Source organism: Phaethon aethereus (genome assembly GCF_964289735.1).
Source record: "Phaethon aethereus genome assembly, chromosome: 5".
Lineage (NCBI taxonomy): Eukaryota > Metazoa > Chordata > Aves > Phaethontiformes > Phaethontidae > Phaethon > Phaethon aethereus.
Window position 1 is genome coordinate 17,442,414 of NC_138579.1, and position 20,250 is coordinate 17,462,663.

A 20,250-nucleotide genomic window follows, 5' to 3' on the forward strand; every position below is an offset into this window, starting at 1 on the left:
GTATTTTGAAGGAGAAGGGGGAGGACATTTATCCTTGATGGTGAACTTTAAAAGTATATTTTCTTTTTAAATGTCAACCTATTCCTTTTCCATGTGTGTTTCAAAAATGTCTCTGACACTTTGGCTCGATACCCAGGTATTCCAGCTGTTATTCTAAGATGGTGGAAATTAAAGTTCTGTTGACTTCATTGGAGCTTTGCCAGTTTTCCTCAGAGGAAGATTTGATTTCAGAATATTTTGTGAAGCCTAGATCTGGCACACGCACTGCAGGCACTGTGGGTGCTGGGTAGTAGCTGTACTGATGCCAGTAGCTGGAGTGATTGGGGAAGGGGAATTCCACTGCATAGCAAGGGTTGTGGTTCCTACCTTTGATCTCACATGGAAATGAAATGTTCACACTGTCTTCTGCAAAGGTGGAACTGTGTCAGACTGTACTTTTCTAACCCAGAATGATGTGCTAAAGGGTTGGGAATGTAGTCCTGACTCCAAGTAGATTCATACAGCCCTGATCACTCTTGAGCCCAGCAGAGCAGAGGTTTGAACCTTGGCCTCCTGAATTCCCTGTTGATGCCATAGTCTCAGGTCACCACAGCCTGAAAGCATCTCTCTCTTACAGCACAGATCTAAACAAATACCTTGACTTAGTCTTAGTAAAATTGAAGTGCTGCTTTTTTCACACTCAGAGAGGGAATCAGTGCCCAAAACCTTTCCTGCTTTTTCCAACTGTATCATCTCTCCTCTTAAAAGTTACTGTGTTCCCTTCGAAATTTTCTATCCTTTAACTATAACACCTCTAGTACTACCACCAAAAAAAAAAAATCATATCACCAATTGTTCCAGCAAGCACAAAGCAACAGAACTAATGTAGGTTTCATGTGCTCAAGGAACACCAGAACCTGGGCGTATAAGTAATGAATCCATTTGTAAGGGCATCTGCCAAACTCCATGAATAGGTAGTTCCCAATTCTGACTTTATTTAGTTGTCTGTGTGCATAATCCTGCTGCAGACATTGAAGTTAATGGTAAATCTCCCATGGACTTCAGTGTGTGCAGGTTGGGGCCCTCATATATTAAGGGCTTATCATTGCAAATTTGCTGAAAGCACCAAACCCTCACAGCTCCTGGGTGTCTCATCTTGAGTCCTGCAGAGACATCATAATACCATGTTTGTGATAGCAGAGTCATCCCCATGGCAACAAATGGACTCAGAAATAGAAGATTCTGACCTTACTCTGTGATCAAACAAAACAGAGAAGCTGGGCAGCAAAGGCAAAAGTTCATCAAACACAAATGCCTATAAACCCAACAAGCAGGTGGGAGAGAAGCAGCAGATAAAGACAAAATGTTTCTACTTCTCTGAAGTTTTGCCCTCAGGCAGATGTCCCTTCACAGATTTTTCTAACGCTAAGGTCTGCTATGGTTAGCCTGACTATCATATCCTGCAGAAAGCTCCAAGGAGAGCAAACCATAGCTTGTTAATAAAGCCATTTCACATTAATTCCTTCTGGAGGATGGGCTTTGAAAAACAATAATATTTTACAGCTCCTTCCAGTAGATCTGAAAACAAGGCACTTCATAAAAAACATTTCAATCTCATCCCTTATCTTGGAGTTGCTTTAATATTCTCTGCTTTAGAGATCAGGGCAGAGTCAGTGACCTGCTCTGAATCAAATGCTGGGTTGGTAAAAGAATTGGGATAGGAAAAACGAGTGACTAATTGGAAGCGTGGTCATCTTAGGAAGCCAATGACAAACCTGAGCGACCATAAGACACCTGCTCCCTGGGCTGTGGCAAGAACAGAGACGAAGCACAACTGGAAAAGCCCAGTATTTCCCACCAGTTCATAGGCAGAAGGAGAGGAAGACAGGTGTTGCAGCTGGTCTGGCAATGAAAGAATAGTTTCAGATTGAAGTAGCTTTAAAAAACAGCACTAAAGGATTAACAGCTTTAAAGCAAAAGTTTTAGGTGCTGCTAGGAAGACTGGCAGTCCTTCTCACAACTGCGTCAGTGAGAGGTGGACTTCTAATTCCCAGTTTGAGTTTGTGAGAACATTTTTGAGACTTCCAGCCATAATGAACTATTGAACGGTCAATCACAGGATCCTACCCTTTAACAACATCAGCATTAAGTTTTGTTATGTCTTAGTGGTAGAAGAAAAAGCATGGTTTGAACTGTCCCAAGGCAGAAGTATCTCTAATCTGATCTTCCACCAACAGAACATACAAACAAACTTTTCCATGGCTTCTGGAACCTAGAAAAGGCTTTTTTCTTTATAGATGGGACAGTATAATAAATGTGTTTTGTCATATTGCTGCATATTATGGATGCAGTGGTGAATTAAGAATGAGAAAACATCGATGAAAACAGCAGCTTCCAGTGACAGTCCATTGGTTTATACTGATTCCACCAAGGAATGGTTGTTTCATGGCATTACAGAGCCAAGCCCAGAAAGCTCTGACCAAGAGCGTAACAGTTTTAAGCTGCTGCCCTTACACGTAACAGTTTTAGCATTGACTATAAACACAGAATCCCTGCAGGTTTTGTTCAGCCCAGAGGCTGATGAAATCCAGGCGAGATGAAGGATTTCAGCTCTGGGCTCCAGGACTAAAGAAGGGAAAGTTAGTACAGCTACTTCCCCCTGGTCCTTTGGCTCATGTTTGAGAACAGGTCACAGTAGGAGCAGATGACTCCTGTGATGTAGCCAGATTGGTGAAGCTTTGATTTGGAGGGTGAATGATACCTGTAGCCAGGGAGGTTGCCTAAGGGTGCTTAAAGTCAGAGTCTCGCTTACAACCTGACATTTCTTCATTGCCCACTAACTACTGGCAGTTCCAGTGTCCAAAGACCTGAGTTTTCACTGGCCTTAGCAAGCAAGTTACAACTCAGATACTGCCAAAAATGATAGAGCAAGCAGCTGTTGCTCTGCTGCCTCTACATCTGCCTGACACAATAATTAAATCTCATCAGCCATTTGGCTTATGGAAGCAAACCAACTGCAACAGAAGAAGGATTTCACAGTACAACTGTCTCACGATCTGTAACTGCAGCTATATATTTGCCTTCGTAACTAATTCTGTAAGCATTTACATAGAGCTGCAAGAGACTGAGAAATTTAGAAAGCAGTGTAAGAGAGAGACCGTTAAAAAATAGACAAGGGTAATTGCGTTCCTCTACCACCATTCTCCTCCTTACCTTCTCTGCTGATGATTCCCACAGACTATTTGTGGTAGTGCTCTAGTGGGACAAAGGCATTGCCTAAGTCGAGCATCCAGTAGAGGCCTGAAGTTGCTGCAGCACTGACATTGCCTGTGGCTTGAAATAGCAAATTAACTTCTTCTTGTGGAAAACGTGGGTCCCACCTCAGTGGATGTTCTGCATTGATTTTTGTGATGTAGGTTGATACCTAATGCAGTAGCAGCATTATGTGTTATTTCTATGTTCTGAGTATAAATCCATGTTTTATGAAATTAATGGGTTATTGAGCCCTCCTTTTCAGGACTCCCTTACAGATGGTTGACTTGGCCTTTTTTTGTGAAACACACGTAATTCAGCTTATTGGCAGGAGATAATCCCACCAGTGGAAATCTCACTTCTTAATTAATCTTTCCTGGATTCTGTAGCCCCAGATATGTTCTCCTGTTTGTGCTAATCCGTGTTAAATTCATGAGGTTAACTGAGCTACTCTAGATTTGCACAAGCATAAAGAAAACTGCAGTGTGACTTTTTTGTGTGTCCCTTCCATGGCTGCTCAGCAAAACGTGTGACTTTAATGTCCTTCTCGCTGTCAGCGTTGTGTTTTCTCACGTTCTCTTGCATCACATGAAAGGTTAAGATGTGCATGGTAAAGTATAAGAGGTATTGAGGCAAGCTGCACTGCAAGGCCTTTTTTATGGCTTGCAGCCGCATGGACCCCAAAGTCAGGATCCAAAGAGCACATTGCAGCTTGGGACATGACTGTGAGCTGGATGAGCTGCAAACCAAGCTCCTTTCTGCTGAGAGAGAGCAGAAGGCTGGCTCCTCTTTTCCAGGCATCAGCACTCCCATTTTACTGACAGGAGAGTTACTAACGCAGACCTTCTGTGCTGTATGCTGACTGTGAGGAGACCAGTGGGCAGCTTCGGTGTGAGCATTTGTAACCACCGCTTTGTAATTGGAAAATGGTCTTGGAAGCAATTGTTTTCTTCCGCTAGAAAGCCAGCAGTGTTTTTCTTCTAGAAAACAACAGTTTGCAGTAGTGAATTCTTGAAGACAGTGAAATATTCTGCTAAAGGAAATCATTTAAGCACCAGCTTCAGTCAGCTGCGCTGTACCAAGTACCCAGGCTGGATCCTAGGGCAAGGACAACATGGGTGGTTCTGCCCCTCTACCTGACAGTTTGATGTATTTGAAATGCACCTCCCCAGGTCTTTATTTTTCTGAGTTTCTCTTTGGTTTGTATCTTTCAGAAGCGGTCTGGAGGTGTATGCTCATTCCTGCGTCGAGTGTGCTGGGCAGCACTACCACTGCAACTGCTCCTCTTGCTCCTCCTGCTTCTGGCCTTCCTCCTGCCTCTGGCAGAAGAGACCCACAGCTGCACGCTGGCCAACAACTTTGCTCGGTCCTTCAACCTGATGCTGAGATACGAGGGTCCACCTCCAACCTAACTTCTCGGCGTGGCATGAGGTGACTCTCAGAAATACAGAGTCTTTGTTTTTAATAATTGCAAGTATTGTAGATTTTAGGGCTTCTAACAAGGCCATCATGTCAACTGGATAGGTCACATAAATGCAACATAAGATTAGTCTACTTTAATCAGGTATTTGAGCAGATTTAATATTTTTACAATATTTTATTGTAATATTTATAATGTGTATATAGAGATTGTGTATGTGTATGTATGTACATATATATATATATCAAAAAATGCATATCTGTGGTCAAACTAACATCCGCCATCCACTCATCCACTGTTTGGAGATAATCCTGCAATTTTTCTACCATCTTTCAGCAAGGAATACTGAATGATGGTTTGGTTGTGGGACTTTTGGATAATTTTTAAAATCAGATTCTTGTTTTTTATAACCAAAGTCAGAGCAAGTATGAGACGATGTGGGCATGCACCAGAGTACAAACTGAAGAGCAGGCAGAGTAGAATCATGTTTGAATACAGTGGTTGACATTCAGTCCAAGGAACATTTCTATTTGAAATCTTGAGCTGTTTTTTTTAGTATCTGGATGCAGGGATTGCAGAAGGTAATAGCAATGTTTCCACTGACTTCAGTAGCAGCGGGGCTGTTCTCACTTTTACCAGATTTTTACCAGATTTCTTTTCCAATTACTGTGTTCTGCAGCCTACCTGAATCAGGAGAGGTAGAATCCAGTAGGAAGAAAGCTGGAAAAAAATTAATATTTTTTAACACCTCTATAGCAGAACTTTTAAAATCAGTCTCAATTTTCTGAACAAGTTTTTGAGCACTGAACAAAACCTTGTATCAGTGATCTTGTCTATAAAAAGCAGTGGGTTGTGGGGGTTTTTTTTCTGGATTTTTCTGTTTTGTTTTGGTTTTTTACTTTATGAAGAGGCGTTTGGTAATGGATCATAAAGCCTGAACGCAGCCTGGCTCAGTGTCTGCAAAGCAAAAGTTGTAAGTACTTTAGTAATACCACCCTGGAAACAAGATTCATTCCTAGGATGTTTTTATATTAATGGTTTGTCAAACTGGTGTAAACTGATTGTGTCAAATACAGTCAAGCATAGATTTCTATATAGTCTAAACTCTAAGATTATGACAACTTGTCATTTATTTACCTAACCTTAAGCCTGATTTATCAAATTTTTGAATGTGCGTTTTAACATTGCCTTTTAATGTAAAAGCAATTCTCACATTACTGTGATGAAACCATTCCTAGTGGTGTTTTACCTAATTGACTCCTGAGAGAAAGTTAATTTCTAAATTTTTGTGCCGTTTCTGAGAGCTATCACATATTGCCTCATCTTTTTAACCACAGTAGTTGTCATGCAATAAAAAAAAAAAATAGCAGAGGAAACAGTTACTTTTCCCATCCTGGCTCTGTTGTGGGAAGAGCTTGTCTTCTGGGAATCAGTATGGTGTATTCAGTGTTGTTTTCCAAATTAGTTCCAAAATAATATTAAAACTGTTGTGCAGATAAATTATTTAGTAGCTGAGGGACTGAAGGAGGAAGTCATATTTCTTTAAAAAAACAATGAAAGTTTTGCTAGAGAGGCAAACTTGGGTAGAATAGGGAGGCGTAGCAGCAAGGAGCTCATTATAGGCACAGAATGAGGGAGAACAGGCAGATGTGAAAGAGGATTAGCTAAAGATAGGGAAGAGTCCAACAATTTATAAAGCCCAAGAAAGGAAGTCATGATGAGCAGAAATGACATACAGATTCTAAGGATGAAAAATCTCGGAATCTTTTTGGTTCCTTCTCCCTGCTACAGTACTGGTACTACTGCATAGTAAATGGCTTTTCTTCAGTAAGTTTTAAAATGGGGCAACTAACAGGGACTCAACCGGTATTCTGGGGAGACTCCTCCACCACCAGGACTCTGTCACTGTGTTCCTAATAATGCTTCCAACTGCATTGTGTTTGCTGGAGTTGGATAAAAACGTCAAATTTCTGCTAAAAGTGAAAAGAAGGCTGTGAATTGGAGAAAGGAGAGCAGGGATGGCAAAGGTGTTCAGGCAGAGTGCAAGGAGAGTGGGAGGAGGCTGAACTGATGCGGAATAAAACCTGACTGTCAGGAGGTAGCAGAAGAGATGTAGAGAGCAGGCAGAGGGGGGCTGAAAGCAGAAAGGTGAGGAGAGAGGATGTATGCTGATCAGTAAGTCAGACATTCACATCTAAATGGGAAGCAAAGGACTGTAAGGCCTATGATTTCTGTCATGAAGGAGCCAGATGGAGAGGAGCTATAATTCACAGAATCAAATAATCACAGGATCATTAAGGTTGGAAAAGACCTTCAAGGTCATCAAGTCCAACCATTAACCGAACGCCACCATGTCCCCTAAACCATGTCCTGAAGTGCCACGTCCACACGTTTTTTGAACACTTCCAGGGATGGTGACTCCACCACCTCCCTGGGCAGCCTGTTCCAATGCCTGACCACCCTCTTGGTGAAGAAATTTTTCCTAATATCCAATCTAAACCTCCCCTGGCGCAACTTGAAGCCATTTCCTCTCGTCCTATCGGGCAAATTAATTCCTTCTTTGCAACGGTTCTTTCTGACAGCAGAGGACATACCTCCTTCTCTCCCCTGATTAGCTGTTCAAGAGCCATGGACGTTCCCGCAATGCTCCTCTAAAAGTTACTGCCAGCCCTGAGGGAAGAACCCCGTGGCTGTGCAGCTAATCACCACACACATCTCCATTTCACATTTTCCAGCAGAAAAGAAGTGCGGGGGAAGAAGGGCAGTAACAAAACCTGCTGCCTGTGGTTCTGTATATGTGTACTTGTGCATGCACTTTGCCATGGTATAGGTACATTGCACTTCTCTGAGTTTCGCTGAGCCATTCCAGGTGATGAAAGTAAAATGCCAGTGCGAAAGTAAAAATAATGAGGAATAATAGAGCCACAAAAGAAAATCAGTAGGGAGATAGGCAAGTTTTTTCAATGAAACTATGAAATCTCACATCAGATTTATTTCTGCCCAGCCTTTCTGATCTGGGTGATTTTTATGAGTTCACAAAATGCATTTGACACCACAGGAGTATACAACTGGGGAAAAAAGTCCTGCACAGAGGACCATAACAGAACAACTGTATCGTCACCTTCCATTTTTCAGTGTTGTGGCAGGTTTAAAAAAACCCACTAAATTAGAAACACACTTGTACTGCTGGGTTTGCATTCAATTTATTCTATAAGTCCCCTGTCTGTAATCTTGGAATTTTTTGCTTTAAATCTCAGCAAATCCATTCTCGTTAACTTAAGTAATCTAAATATCACACGTAAGTGATGAATTTACTTCTTTGCATTGGAAACTATCCAAAGCACAGGATGTTGATGTTCATCTCACTCATAGCAATTTCGCTCTTCCATGTCATTGGCCTCACCTGTCCAATGCAGGTGTGAGATTTTTCAAAGAGAGAAAGAATTTTAAAAAAATCACAGAAGTAAGCTTGAAATGTACATCCAAAATGTACTTTTTTGTTCTCTTGTTTTTCTTCTGAAAAGTTTGTGATACTGATCCCTGGAAGTGTAAATACTAATCAAGTCAGTAGTTGGAATAATGAAAGCAAACTGCCCAGTTCAACTTCAGGAAACTGAACAAAGCTCATATTCCTCAAAACAGAAACTAAGTCAGACCATTTCCAAATCAATCCTTAAAACCTTAAGCAGTGTTCTTCATGCCTGAATGTTTGCTCACACATGATTTGGGGGTTATACCCTCACTTTTGTGCCTATAAAATCTCCAGCTCATACGTCTCTGACATCCATACATAACTGAGATGTGTTATAGCTCAGCTTTGGATCAGGGCTGCTGCCTTAAGGCATCTCCTGCCAAAAACCTAGGATTCACAAAACAGATAACCATCTGCAACTGAAGGCTTGGAATACTTTAATCCAGATCCGACCACTCTCAGAGAGTGCTAAAACCTTATAAAATAGATTGAATATGTTTGAGCTTGTGAATTTTGCATCTGGCTCAGGCCGCATAGCCTACACCGCACGGAGATACCCAGCCTGTTCAGAGAGCAGAGCTCTTGTGCTTCTCTCCAAGCTCTTTTGCCTGCACTATTGGACACAGTATTTGATTGACCACATTAATGACCCTTCAGTGTTGAAGGCAAAATCCTACACTGCAGTGCCCATATATTAAAGTAAGAATTCTGCACAGCCCCAAAGGCACACTTCAAACCCAGCCTTTGGAGTGAAAGCAAGCCTAATTTATAAATTGTAATTGATTTTCTAGCCAGATGCTTTCAAAAGAATTTTCCATGACTGCAATACAGTGAGGTAGAAAACTGCTGTTGTGCCACATGTCTATTAATAGCCCTTTCTCTGATTCCAGCTAGCAATTCAGATTGTATTAAATATTATTTATATATGACCTCTCCGGAAACCTCTGTATGAAAAACATGTTCAGTTTTTCAGCACACAAATTAAAAATGTTGTATTCCCGTTAGCACAGAATCTCCAGAGCAGTCATGATTTCTACCAAGTACTAGTTTATTTGCCCTGACTGAGATACTTAGTAAACTCAAAACACTTGGAGCTGAAAAGCAAGCTACTAGCCTAATAAAACCACCTAATGATCACTGAATAATTTAGAATGGCTTTACACTTCTACCTAATCCTTGTCGTTGCGATAGTTGAAGACCTCAGAGAGAAGAAATGTGTCCAAAAATGGCCATCACTAGGTAGGCAGACTAACCTCTGCACATCAGAAGAAGTAGTACATTCTCTTTGGTTGCTCTAGGACCTCAGGAGTTTGCTCCGTCTGATCTCCTCTTCAGTATTAAATAGGAAATGTTTTACTTTGATGTGTGTGCTTACACATCTCATTAGCACTAAAAAGAGATTTGAAAAGTTCATATACAGGAATTCTTTTAACTTGTGTCAACAAGAGAGTACACTGTCTTCTTTTCTGCAGAAAAAATAAAACTGCTATATGGTAGAAATTCCCAGAGCAAACAAAACTTTTTGGAATAACTGAAGATTACAGACTGAAATTAAATTATCCACCATAGTAAACTGGAGGAGTAGTTTTGCCTTTCAAGAAATGCTGGTATAAATACCCCAATAAACATATCTTTGCCAGGCATCATAGGTGTCTTTAAGTACCCAACTGGCTATAAGAACTGCTTTTGGCAACTTTACTATCTGTTGGACAGTATCAGTTGCTACTCTGCAGCTGAAAACACATTTGCCCAATGAACTATATCAGCTTCTTCCAGAGTTGCTGGGGGCTGTCAAGGATATTCTTAGTAGTTCTCTGATCATTGACCTGTTCTGAACCATTACAAGTTTATTGCATTAATCTATCTGTCAGCAGTGGCAACTCTCAGAAAGCAGTTTAATAAAATACTAAAGACAACATTGTTGGCACAGACATCATGATTCATCCAGAAACCAATCTTACTGTTTTTGCCATGCTTAAACTTAATTATCTCTTGGTTATACCAGGTTATAAACAGGCTAGTCGTAAGTCTTGGGTAACTGTGTGGAATGCTTTAGGCACAAGACTTTTTTGACTTGCACACATACGTTTAAGAATTGTGTTCATTTCACGTTCACCATTGCTCAATGGTAAAACAAAGGAAAACAAAGATTCATGCATGTAGCATTTTCAAAAAAAAAAAAAAAAACATAAAGCAGGATGGAATAATTTGTCATACAGTTAATTTTTTTATTATCTCTTGTCTATGCAATTTAAAACACGAATATGTGTCTACCAGAGAGGTATCAGTCGATCTGGAAAGAAAAAGAGTATCTATCAGGAATATACCAATTCAAGCAGTGGCCTAAATGGCACTCTGTTACCTAACCTACTTCAACAATTGCCAGATTTCACTCATTGTACCTGCGAGCTAACTACCCTCCACCTAGTAAACTGTGGGTGAGATGAAACTGCACAGGTGAAGGTGTAACATCCCAGTAGAAGCAGCAGGAGACATTAGGTCTTCAAAAGGCAGCCTGGTATCTTGATGCAAGATTTGGCATCATGAGAGCAACCCAGGGCTAATGACACAGGAACAAGGGTTTGCTGTCCTGCTCTGCCAGACAAAATTTTGCCCGTGACTGTCAGCTCTGCCCAGTTTCACATCCCTGACTGTGGAAGGAGGCTCTCCTCAGGGTGATTCACTCTAGCTGAGATTGAGCCTTGGGAGCATTTTTTTTTTGTCATTAAATACAGAAGAAACTGCTAAATCAAACCCCCAGTGACAGAATGGTAGGTGGTAGGCGCTGATGCTCCAGGAAAAGATGCAGGAAATGCTAGTGTAGATAGAAAGATAGTCATGAAGGTCTGTGTTCAATCCTTAGGAATTAGAGATTCATTATAGAACTGAAGTAGGAGGGTTTCTGTTCCTTTGCAAGTACATTCCAGGTGTTGCCTTTAATCTTCTGGATTTTTGGGGCGAGTGTTCAGTGCCTTACTGAATGCTAGTGGCTTTTTGGCTTCAGAGCCATTTACAGCAGAGAGTTCCATATCCTTCTTATGAGTTGTGTGCAAAAGGTATTCCCCTGAATTTGTTTTGAATCAGAAACCTTTTGTTTGGCGGTTGGGGGTTGCTTGATTTCCTTCTTTAGCCCCTGTGTGTTGAATCCAAGGAAGCAGAAAGACCAGCACTACCCTCTCCAGACCATGCTTTCTTTCCTTCTTGTATCAGAGCAAAGAAGATTTGGCTTTGTCTTCCCCTAAAGTAAAGGATCCCAGTCTTTTCTGCTTCTTTTCATGTTCCAGTTCTTTTACACCCTTGATCATTCCTGTCACCTTTCTCTTAACTGTTTCCAGTACCGTTTCTTCCTCCATACGTAGAGCAAAAAATCTGGTCCTGTTTCAATAAATTGAAAGTCAAGAAATTTTTCCCCTGTTGCAGTTCCTCCTGCGGATGCTCTGCCCGTTCCTGACACCTATGTCAAAACAGCCTTCATGACTATCTGAGGGGACTCTTGCCAGCCACCTTTTCCAAGTCTCCTGGCCATGTCCTGCCCTCAACTGCCTTCCATGTTGACTCAGGGACTGCCCCTAATATTCACATCTGCAGTGGGAGTGCGAGGGTGTCGCTTAACAAACAATTATTAATAATGAAAGCCTTGCTATTTCATAGCCTGCCCAGACCCTTTTCTCTTCTTCTCTCTGAGCAGGTTTTGATGTGTAATCCAATTACTGCATGCAGAAAATTGCCCCTTAATCAGCGAGGAGGGCCAGTGTTTCAGTTTCAGCTCTGTTATCCTCGTGCTGTTGCTGCCTGTATAAGCGCTCCCATGTGCTGCTGGGCCCGGGGCTGTGCACTCCAGGGTCTGTGCCCTTCAGCTGCCCGGAGTGTTTGAATGTCACTGTTATACACCCTAATAAGCCAGGACCCTTTTTTTTGAGATGGAAAAAAAAAGAAAATGGTCACTTTTAACAAACTGATTTCACAACTCATTTATCAAGCGCTCTAGCAAACCATTTATTTTAGCTCCTTTTTGCTCCATCAAAAGCTGTATGTTAAAAGAGAGAGGTGAATTTGGAGAGGCTGGAAGCAAGGCAGGCTGTGGTGCCACCCGCCCTCTCCAGCGCCTTGCCGGGAGGCCTCCAGCTGGAATTCAGGGGTAGGAGCTGTTATTTTTCTTGAAGTGACTCCCACCTTCAAAATCAAATTATTTCTTTTGTCAAGTCCAATAAGCCTTGAATACCACAGACTTGGTTTCACTACAGATATGAATGAACACCTCTGTATGGTACTTTCCATTGCCATGAAATATGTATATGTATATGTATATATATATGTATATGTACGTAATGGGGAGTGTAATTATTGTTCTACTTAAAGAAAGGTGACATTCCACTTCAATGTAACCTTCAAGTGCAGCTTTTAAAAGAAATAGTGTCTTAAAAGGAAGCTGGAAGAGTTTAGAGGTATATGTTTTAATGAGCTTTAATGAGCTTTAATGAGCTTTGAGTTAGGGCTTCAGCCTCTAAGGCGAAAAGCACCCAAGACGATTTTCCCATCACCTTCCCAGATCAGACCCTGTAAGAGTTTAACCTTTAAGCTTGAGCACTGGCTATTCCTAAAGGTATTTGGATGCTGCATTTACTAAATGTGTGTCTGATCTCAAACATCAACCTCCATTTTCTACATGTGCTTGACTGGAAGGCAAGAGACATACATTTGTCCTGCTCAAATACCCTGACTGTCATTTCTGTCTCAGCACATGTATTCCTTTTGATCAATGTCACTCTTTCCTTGTGGTTTTTTCCTTTTAATTTGTGCTAATTGCATTTATCGGGTGATTCCAGGAGGGCACGCTCCACCTGCCCAGCCTCAGGGCTTCCCTTCCAGCAACGTACCTTCTTCTCATTTGTTTACTTGGGTGTACTGGACCACTGTGAAGCAATTACACAAGCAATAACACGGGTGTTGCATTTTTCCGTCATTGCCTTTTGTAAGATGTAGCATTCCGTTGACATTGAAAAGTGGTAGAAGACCCAGAAACTGCATTGTTGTTTACTAGCAATATTAGCAATGTACAGTGCTTCTACAGAGGACCTGTCCTCACTTCTCAAAGCAGCTGGCTGTCTTGGGCCCAATTTAATTAACAAGGCTGGATTATAAGCAATCTTGGATCCCTTCACCAACAGGTCATCAATCTTGCTTCCACAAGTTTTTGTGCTTTTGTTTAGTTTCAACCCAGAAGAAAGTTTAAAGAAATGTGCTAAGACTCCCACATAGGGTGAGTAAATATCCCATATATTTCACAAAAATTGCATCAAAATGAAGGGATTTATTCTCACACTGAACAGAATTAATAAGAAGTTCTAATTGATGTATTAAAAAGTTATTAAGAACAGCCTGTAGTGAAGTTTCTGTAATCAAACCATTCTCTGCTTTTAATTTAAAAATCAGCAAATAATTGAGGTACATTTTGCCACCTTCTGTTAGAAGTGACCTGGAACTAAAATGTGAATCCTCCCAAATGGGAGGTTTATTGATGCCAATCTAAATTTCACCAGTGTGTCCCACATTAGATCACCCGCCTCTGGGCAGAGAGGAAACGTGAGACTGTTCACAAGAGAAACTCACATTGTGAATGGTTTTTAAATTCTTCAGAGCTCCTATCCACTTCCAAATGTCAGTAATGGGGAGGATCAGAAACCTTCCCATGACCCCCCTGCATTTTGCGTGTTGAAATCCTGGCTCGAATTCAAGTCGCCACCTCAGCTTCTTGTAAATGTTAATATTCAAGTAGAACAAAAACGTTAGAGGCAATTACAGCATGAACATCTCTTCTTGTTTATGTATAGTAGCTGATAGCAGAGTCTGTAATAATAATCTGTGTTTATACATGTGCTGGTCAATGTAACAGTTGGGCACAAAATAGCTTTTCACTGTCACAAGAAAATAACTGGATTGATGTCGCTTTCTGCTTGTATGAATATAATTATTTGCCTTGCAGGGACCAGTTCCACTTTTGCCATGTTATTTATGATTTTTAAATACATTTGTGATAAATTAGGCTCGTTTCTAAGGTAAACAATACTGGAGCCAAGCAGCTGTCTCTGTACATGTGCATGTTATCACAGCTGATATCAAGCCCAAGTCAGACTCCTTGTCTTGCTTGGACCTTTCCTTAACCTTTCTGGCTTATTCAGGGAAATGCGGACCAGTCTATTTTCTTATAAAAAATGTGGCTTTTTGAAAAGCTGAACTTATTTTTTAAATCCTTTCTTTTTACAAATATTGATTCAGAAAGACTGTAACAATCATATTTTTCTAAACTGCCAATTGCTTGTGTTGGGAAATAATATATAGATATATATTTTATTCTACAGATTTCCATGTAGTTTCGAAACTCTTTGTTTTCATATATATTCTCCTATTTGCTAGAATTATCTCAAAAAGCTGTAAGCTTCTATATATTGACTCTATGAAATTGTATAAAAATGCGGCTGCATAAAAAGACTGACTTCATTTTTTATTTAAATTGTTAGAGCCAAGACATCCTTAGTGTTACTCCATGCAAGATGTACAGAAAGAAATCAGGTCATTGTTTCAAAAGGCTGGACAGCGTTATGTGACACTTCCTAAAAAGTCTCGACTGAAAGGCAGGAGAATTTATCCTAAAAGTGGTGCCATTTCAGGGCCTGATTCTGTAGTTGATTCACACTGTTTAGGACCTTATTTCACATTTTATTCCATGAAATTTCATCGGAAATATTAAAAATAAGAGCCTATGATGTGTGAATAGCACTGACAGAATAAGGCCCTTTTCAAATGAAGAACAAGGCCTTTTAACCTTTAAGAGGTTATATTTTGAATATTTCAGGACAACATTTTGTGTTGTCTTCTGCACTGTGGACTCCTCCTGTGTATTCTGGATTTATTCCATAGCTGAAATGCCAGATTAAATCGGTTGAAGCCCCATGCACAGATGAACATAATAGAAGGCTGCAGTGAAATACTGCACAAAATGGCCTGATTTTATTCTTCAGAACAATAGTTAAAGTCATTCACAGTCTTGGCTTCTGTGCACCTGTGAAGCAGAGGCCCTTGGTTTATACTTGGTCATGGTGTAACATGGAAGGATTTCTGCTCTCTGCCTGGAAAATACTGTCTATTCCTCAACCTTGTCAGAAGCATAATATTTTTTCAAGTTAAAAGAAAAATCTGATTTTGCAAGACTCATCTGGGACTTAAGGGCAGCTGGGACCTTCTGTGATCAGGCCACATCATTCTGAAAGTTTATCCCTCAATGACAAATAAAATATGATGTGGCTTTGCTGTTTGCAAGTAGGATAAAGGGACTGGAAATTCATCACCCCAAGCCCTAGCCTTGTGACTGTTTTGTGATGCTCCACTGTTACCAATGAACTATGTTGAATCGGATTGTAAAATCAGAGTATTTTATTGCATGTGTCCTTTTTTGTAATGAAAAAATAGTTGTATTTGATGTTGCAGTCATAATGCACTAAATAAACACATATGTATTTCTTTTTAAGGACTTCTAAATTATTCTGAGGGGTGGTTTCACATTTTTGCTGTGCTTATTTCTTACCATCAGAGTGTTTGGGCTGACCTAGAAACACCCAGAACAAGTGAAGCAAGGATAAAATTTGCTGCTGCCTGCCTCTCTGCTCATGTACCACTGGACAAGGTTGTGCTGGATGTACCTACTTCACTCTAGCCCTGTAAGATTTAATAGAAAATGTCAGCTTTTCGGTAAGACCGTGCAGTTGTTTGAATAGAATTCTACTGGACCCAAACAAAATATGAATTTCCTAAAGTATATTACAATTCAGTAAGTTTTCTTACGGCATTGGCCTCTGACACTTGGGGCGGGGGGGGGGTTCTCCATTCTAAACCTTCTAAGACAAAGGGGAATTTTTTGAGAACCTCAGGTTTCAAGTTAACGCCAAGCACATGTCATGAGCAAGCGGTGTATTAGTTTAACCGCCCTTGTTTCCTCTGAAGAGTAATCACTGCAGCATGTAGGTGCGCATGCACAGCTCTCATTAGCATCCAAGTAATTGCTGGTTTCTCTCCTGGATCTTCATGAGATAGTCCGCCAGGATCTCGGACATTAAAGGGCTCCACAGGCAGTTACTTCTGGAGGAGTGGAAAACCACTACAATTTTTTTAGTGAGCCTGTGGGCTAGGCTGCGTGTTGCATTTATGAACACACCGAGCTCGTTCCAGTCTTTGCCTTCTCTCGGGTATTTGGACCAGGTAGTCCTGTGCCTTCCTGTAATCTGTGTCCTGGTAAGCCTCCGAAAGTACAAATGCCAACACTTCAGCCGATCATAGCTGTGTCAAGATCAGAGCAACAGCTTGAGTCCCTCCCAGAAGACAACAGGGTAAAACAAGTCCAGGGCTGTAGGAAGAGCAGACTATGGTGGTGGGACAGTTACATTCTCATAAGGGCTACAGTCAGTGCACAAAAGAATTTTCTGTTCTTACTCTTTTATTTTTTCCTTTGCAACGAATTTTTTCATCTTGCAGTTTATTTTTTGTGGAGCCAGAAAGTAGGCTTCTTTGTGTATATCAGCCCTCTTCTTCTGGAACAGCAAAGAAACCTGGGACTTGATTTTGTCCCAGACACTGTGTACAGACCGGGAAAGATGGTCATCCAGCAGGGAGGAGAAAAGTGCCTCAGAATGGATAAAACAGTTCACGCTTCTAAGGTGAATGAATAGTTTGTTGACCAGGTTCAGGCTGCAAACAACTCTACAGCTGGTCGGTGGGAGTGGAGACAGTCAACAAGAATTATTATAAACACTTTTAGAGGACAATGAAATACTCCGGGCAGTTATAAATCTCTTAAGTTACATATTACTGGAGAAACACCTGTTTTAGATAGCAACCCTGCTGCTAGAGGATGGAAGTATCTGTTTAGGTTGTAGCAGCAAAAGGTGGCAAGTTCAATAAATAAAAATAATAGGGTAAAACCCTCAAGTGGAGTAAATCAGTGTAGCTTCATTGAAGCTGTTGGAACTAAGTCAATTTACAGCAGTAAGAGTCTGGCTTGCAGTCAACAGGGATTTTACAGAATGCTTAAAACCTCTCCATTTAGAGAGTTCTCTGCCTTACGCCTGTGCATTAAATCGCATCCACTCAAAAGTCCTTGCCGGTATAATGAGGTCATTTTGGCTCTGAGTGTTCGTTATACGCTTAGGTGAATTAAGGGGAAAAAAATACGACATTAGCAAAGTCTTAAATAAAGGGTGGAGCAAGGTTAGTGAGTGAGAACTATTTAAATAAAATCAATCTCAACCCTGGAGAGTTAATGGGGAGTGGCTTTCTATGGAAAAGGGCTGATGGTGTGTTGATGCTGCACGTAGAAGCTGAGCGCTACGGCCATGAGAGGTTAAAAGTAGGGACCGTGGTTTTTTCTACGTTAATATTTCAAGCTTTCTAAATTTCATTCTGTGACATACCATGAATGCAGCCTTGGTTTCCAACTGCAGAAAAATGCTCTGATAAACACATATTGCTGGAGCAAATGAAACTGAAGGCTCATCCGGTTTTACCGTAGCACTCGTGGTATTAAGAGGGATTGTAATATAATCCTCTTCAATGAATAACCCTAACAGATGTTATCAGGGTTGCTCTGTACGAGCCGTGGACCTCTTGCTAGAACTCCCTCTGTGGAAGTCCAGTTCATAAATTGTCCTAATGGGCTGCCTGCCTCGTCCCGCCGCTGCAGCAGCATGAAAGGGAGGTGGTTACCAGCGGCCTTGAAAGCCGGCATTATTCCCATCTGGTTTGCATTACAATACTGCTAAATATTTCATGCTTTTTGTTTTACAAACAAATAAGAGCAGAACTAATCTTTTTGTTTAATGTTCCTTGATTGACGTTTGAGTGAGGGGGGGAAAAAAGTTTGTGGTTTGTTTAGATTTTTCTTTTTTTTTTTTTTTTACTTCAGATCTTAACGTGGCTCTGCAAAAGCTTTTAATGGAAGATAGAGCAGATTGCCGTCGACTTTTCTGGTGGGCTTTTTATGGCACCATTGATACAGGAAAAGATAGAGGGGAAATCCAGATGATGAATGTGCTGTTCAATCAGCTGGGATTTCTTTGCTTGCGAGGAGATAACCTGATGAAGTGCAAACAGAGACGGGGAGCAGACGTTGACTGCTTGTCAGCCATATACAAAACTATCTCTGGCCGGGGCTGCTGGAAAACACAGCAGCTATTAGTACCCCTTTGCCCTTTCACAGCACCCTGTCAGAGGGTCCCCATGCGCTGCAGCAAGAGCCATCCATTACACCGCAGAGCCGCGAGTCCGCGCAATCGCCCCCGCTTCACCGGGAGGGGAACAGCAGCCCTGGAGGATTCAGCCGGCATCTTAACCTCCCGATTCCCTAAATTCCTGCTGAGGTGGATGAGTGAGGGCGCTCCCGCGGGCGCTCAGCATCTCCGGCAGCGGGTGCCGCCTCTGCCCCAGCGGGACATGGGCATCCCACCTCCACGCAGGGACGTGCACCCACGGGGCGGCAGTCGTGGCGGGGGGTCAGGAGCCCCCCTGGGGTGCACAGCCTCCCCTAAGGTGCCCGCCTGTGGAAATGCGGCCGTAGGTTTTGGGCGGTTTCCCTGCAAGTCCTGGCACAGAGCGGGGCCTCTCAGCCAGTAATTCCCCGCTCGAATGGCCGCATTGGCTGGTTTATTTGGCATTTGGACAAGTGTCTTAGATAGCTATAGAACAAGAGGAGATGGCCTCAAGCTCCACCAGGGGAGGTTTAGATTGAATATTAGGAAAAATTTCTTTCTTGAGAGAATGGTCAGGCATTGGAACAGGCTGCCCAGGGAGGTGGTGGAGTCACCATCACTGGAAGTGTTCAAAAAACCTGTAGACGTGGCACTTCAGGACATGGTTTAGTGGGCATGGTGGTGTTGGGTTGATGGTTGGACTTCATGATCTTAAAGGTCTTTGCCAACCTTAATGATTCTGTGATTCTGTGATCTTCATTAGGGCGCCCATTGGACTGCGTTAGCTGTGAGGCCTAATCGCAGGGTGGGATGAAAGGTATGAAATGCCACTCAGAAAGGACGAAATACTGAGAAAAGGTGAATATCCACTCCCTCAGCTTAGTGCAGCTTGGCCCTGTAACGGCGTGACGGTGTGTCAGTGCGGATAGTTAAATCACCATACTGCATGTGACCGTCTAGTAATGGTTTTTTGTATCATTGCACAAAGGGAAACGGGCTTGTCCGATTCACTCTTGAGATGAACTCTCTGCAGTTACTGCAGGATGAATTTTTTCCCCCATGGCTGATGCATCGATCATCCCAGCCCTTCCTCCCATAACCACTGGCCTAAATTCAGAGGCAAAAGTGAGTCTCGGGGACTGACCCTAATGCTTGCCTGCAAATAGGCTTTATGACTTACGCTGAACAAGACACCCAAGCAATAAAATTATATACTGCTTTCCATATTATGTTTCTTATTTTTCTAGCATTTTCCTCTGGAGGATCTCAAGGCCCGCTGTAAGGTTTAACTAATCTCAACAGTCATCTGTGAATTAAGTTCTTTTTGCTAATTACAGCTGAAATACTATTGCCAGAGCAGAAGATTGCTGTTCTTGAGCATCTCTCTACAATAGCACACTATAGTTTCATTCAGGATTGTAAAAATAAATGGTAACTTGTAACTGCCGCAGTCCCTTGCATTCAATCATTTTCATTGTGGATTTTGACGTTGCACTTAAAAAAATTTCAAATCCAGGAATAGTAAATGCCGAGTCATAAAAGCTTAGGAAATGGGTCGAATCCAGAGTGCAAGGCAGCATTGCAGTGTCTGATCTGCTGTCTCTGATAATACTCTCAAGACAAGGGTCTCTTTTTTTTTTCATGCCTGAACAAATGAATTGCAGCATGTATGAAATCTCCAGAGGCCATCTGTGACTGTAATTCATTTACCCACCGTATTATGGAACAGATTTTCCAGTGAGTTCAAAACTCGGGGAAGGGGGGGGGGAAGGGAATAGTATGATGAGAAGGATCTGTGATCCATATCTAAAAATAAAAATATTATTCAATTGTCATATTTGATGGATAAAGTGTCTGACGCACCAGACGAAGCCATAGCAACTAGATAAATA

At 41.6% G+C, this 20,250-nt stretch overlaps 1 protein-coding gene across 1 annotated transcript in view; it reads left to right on the top strand.

The window, feature by feature from the left end:
* SYNE3 (spectrin repeat containing nuclear envelope family member 3) overlaps positions 1-4,643 on the top strand; it is a gene marked incomplete at its 3' end in the record, with an annotated part of 35,468 nt that extends 30,825 nt beyond the window's left edge. The window contains exon 17 of the mRNA XM_082000082.1: positions 4,446-4,643. Within this exon, the coding sequence (XP_081856208.1) occupies positions 4,446-4,643 (198 nt within the window). The remainder of the gene's footprint in view (positions 1-4,445) is intronic.
* Between the last annotated feature and the right edge of the window lie 15,607 nt (positions 4,644-20,250).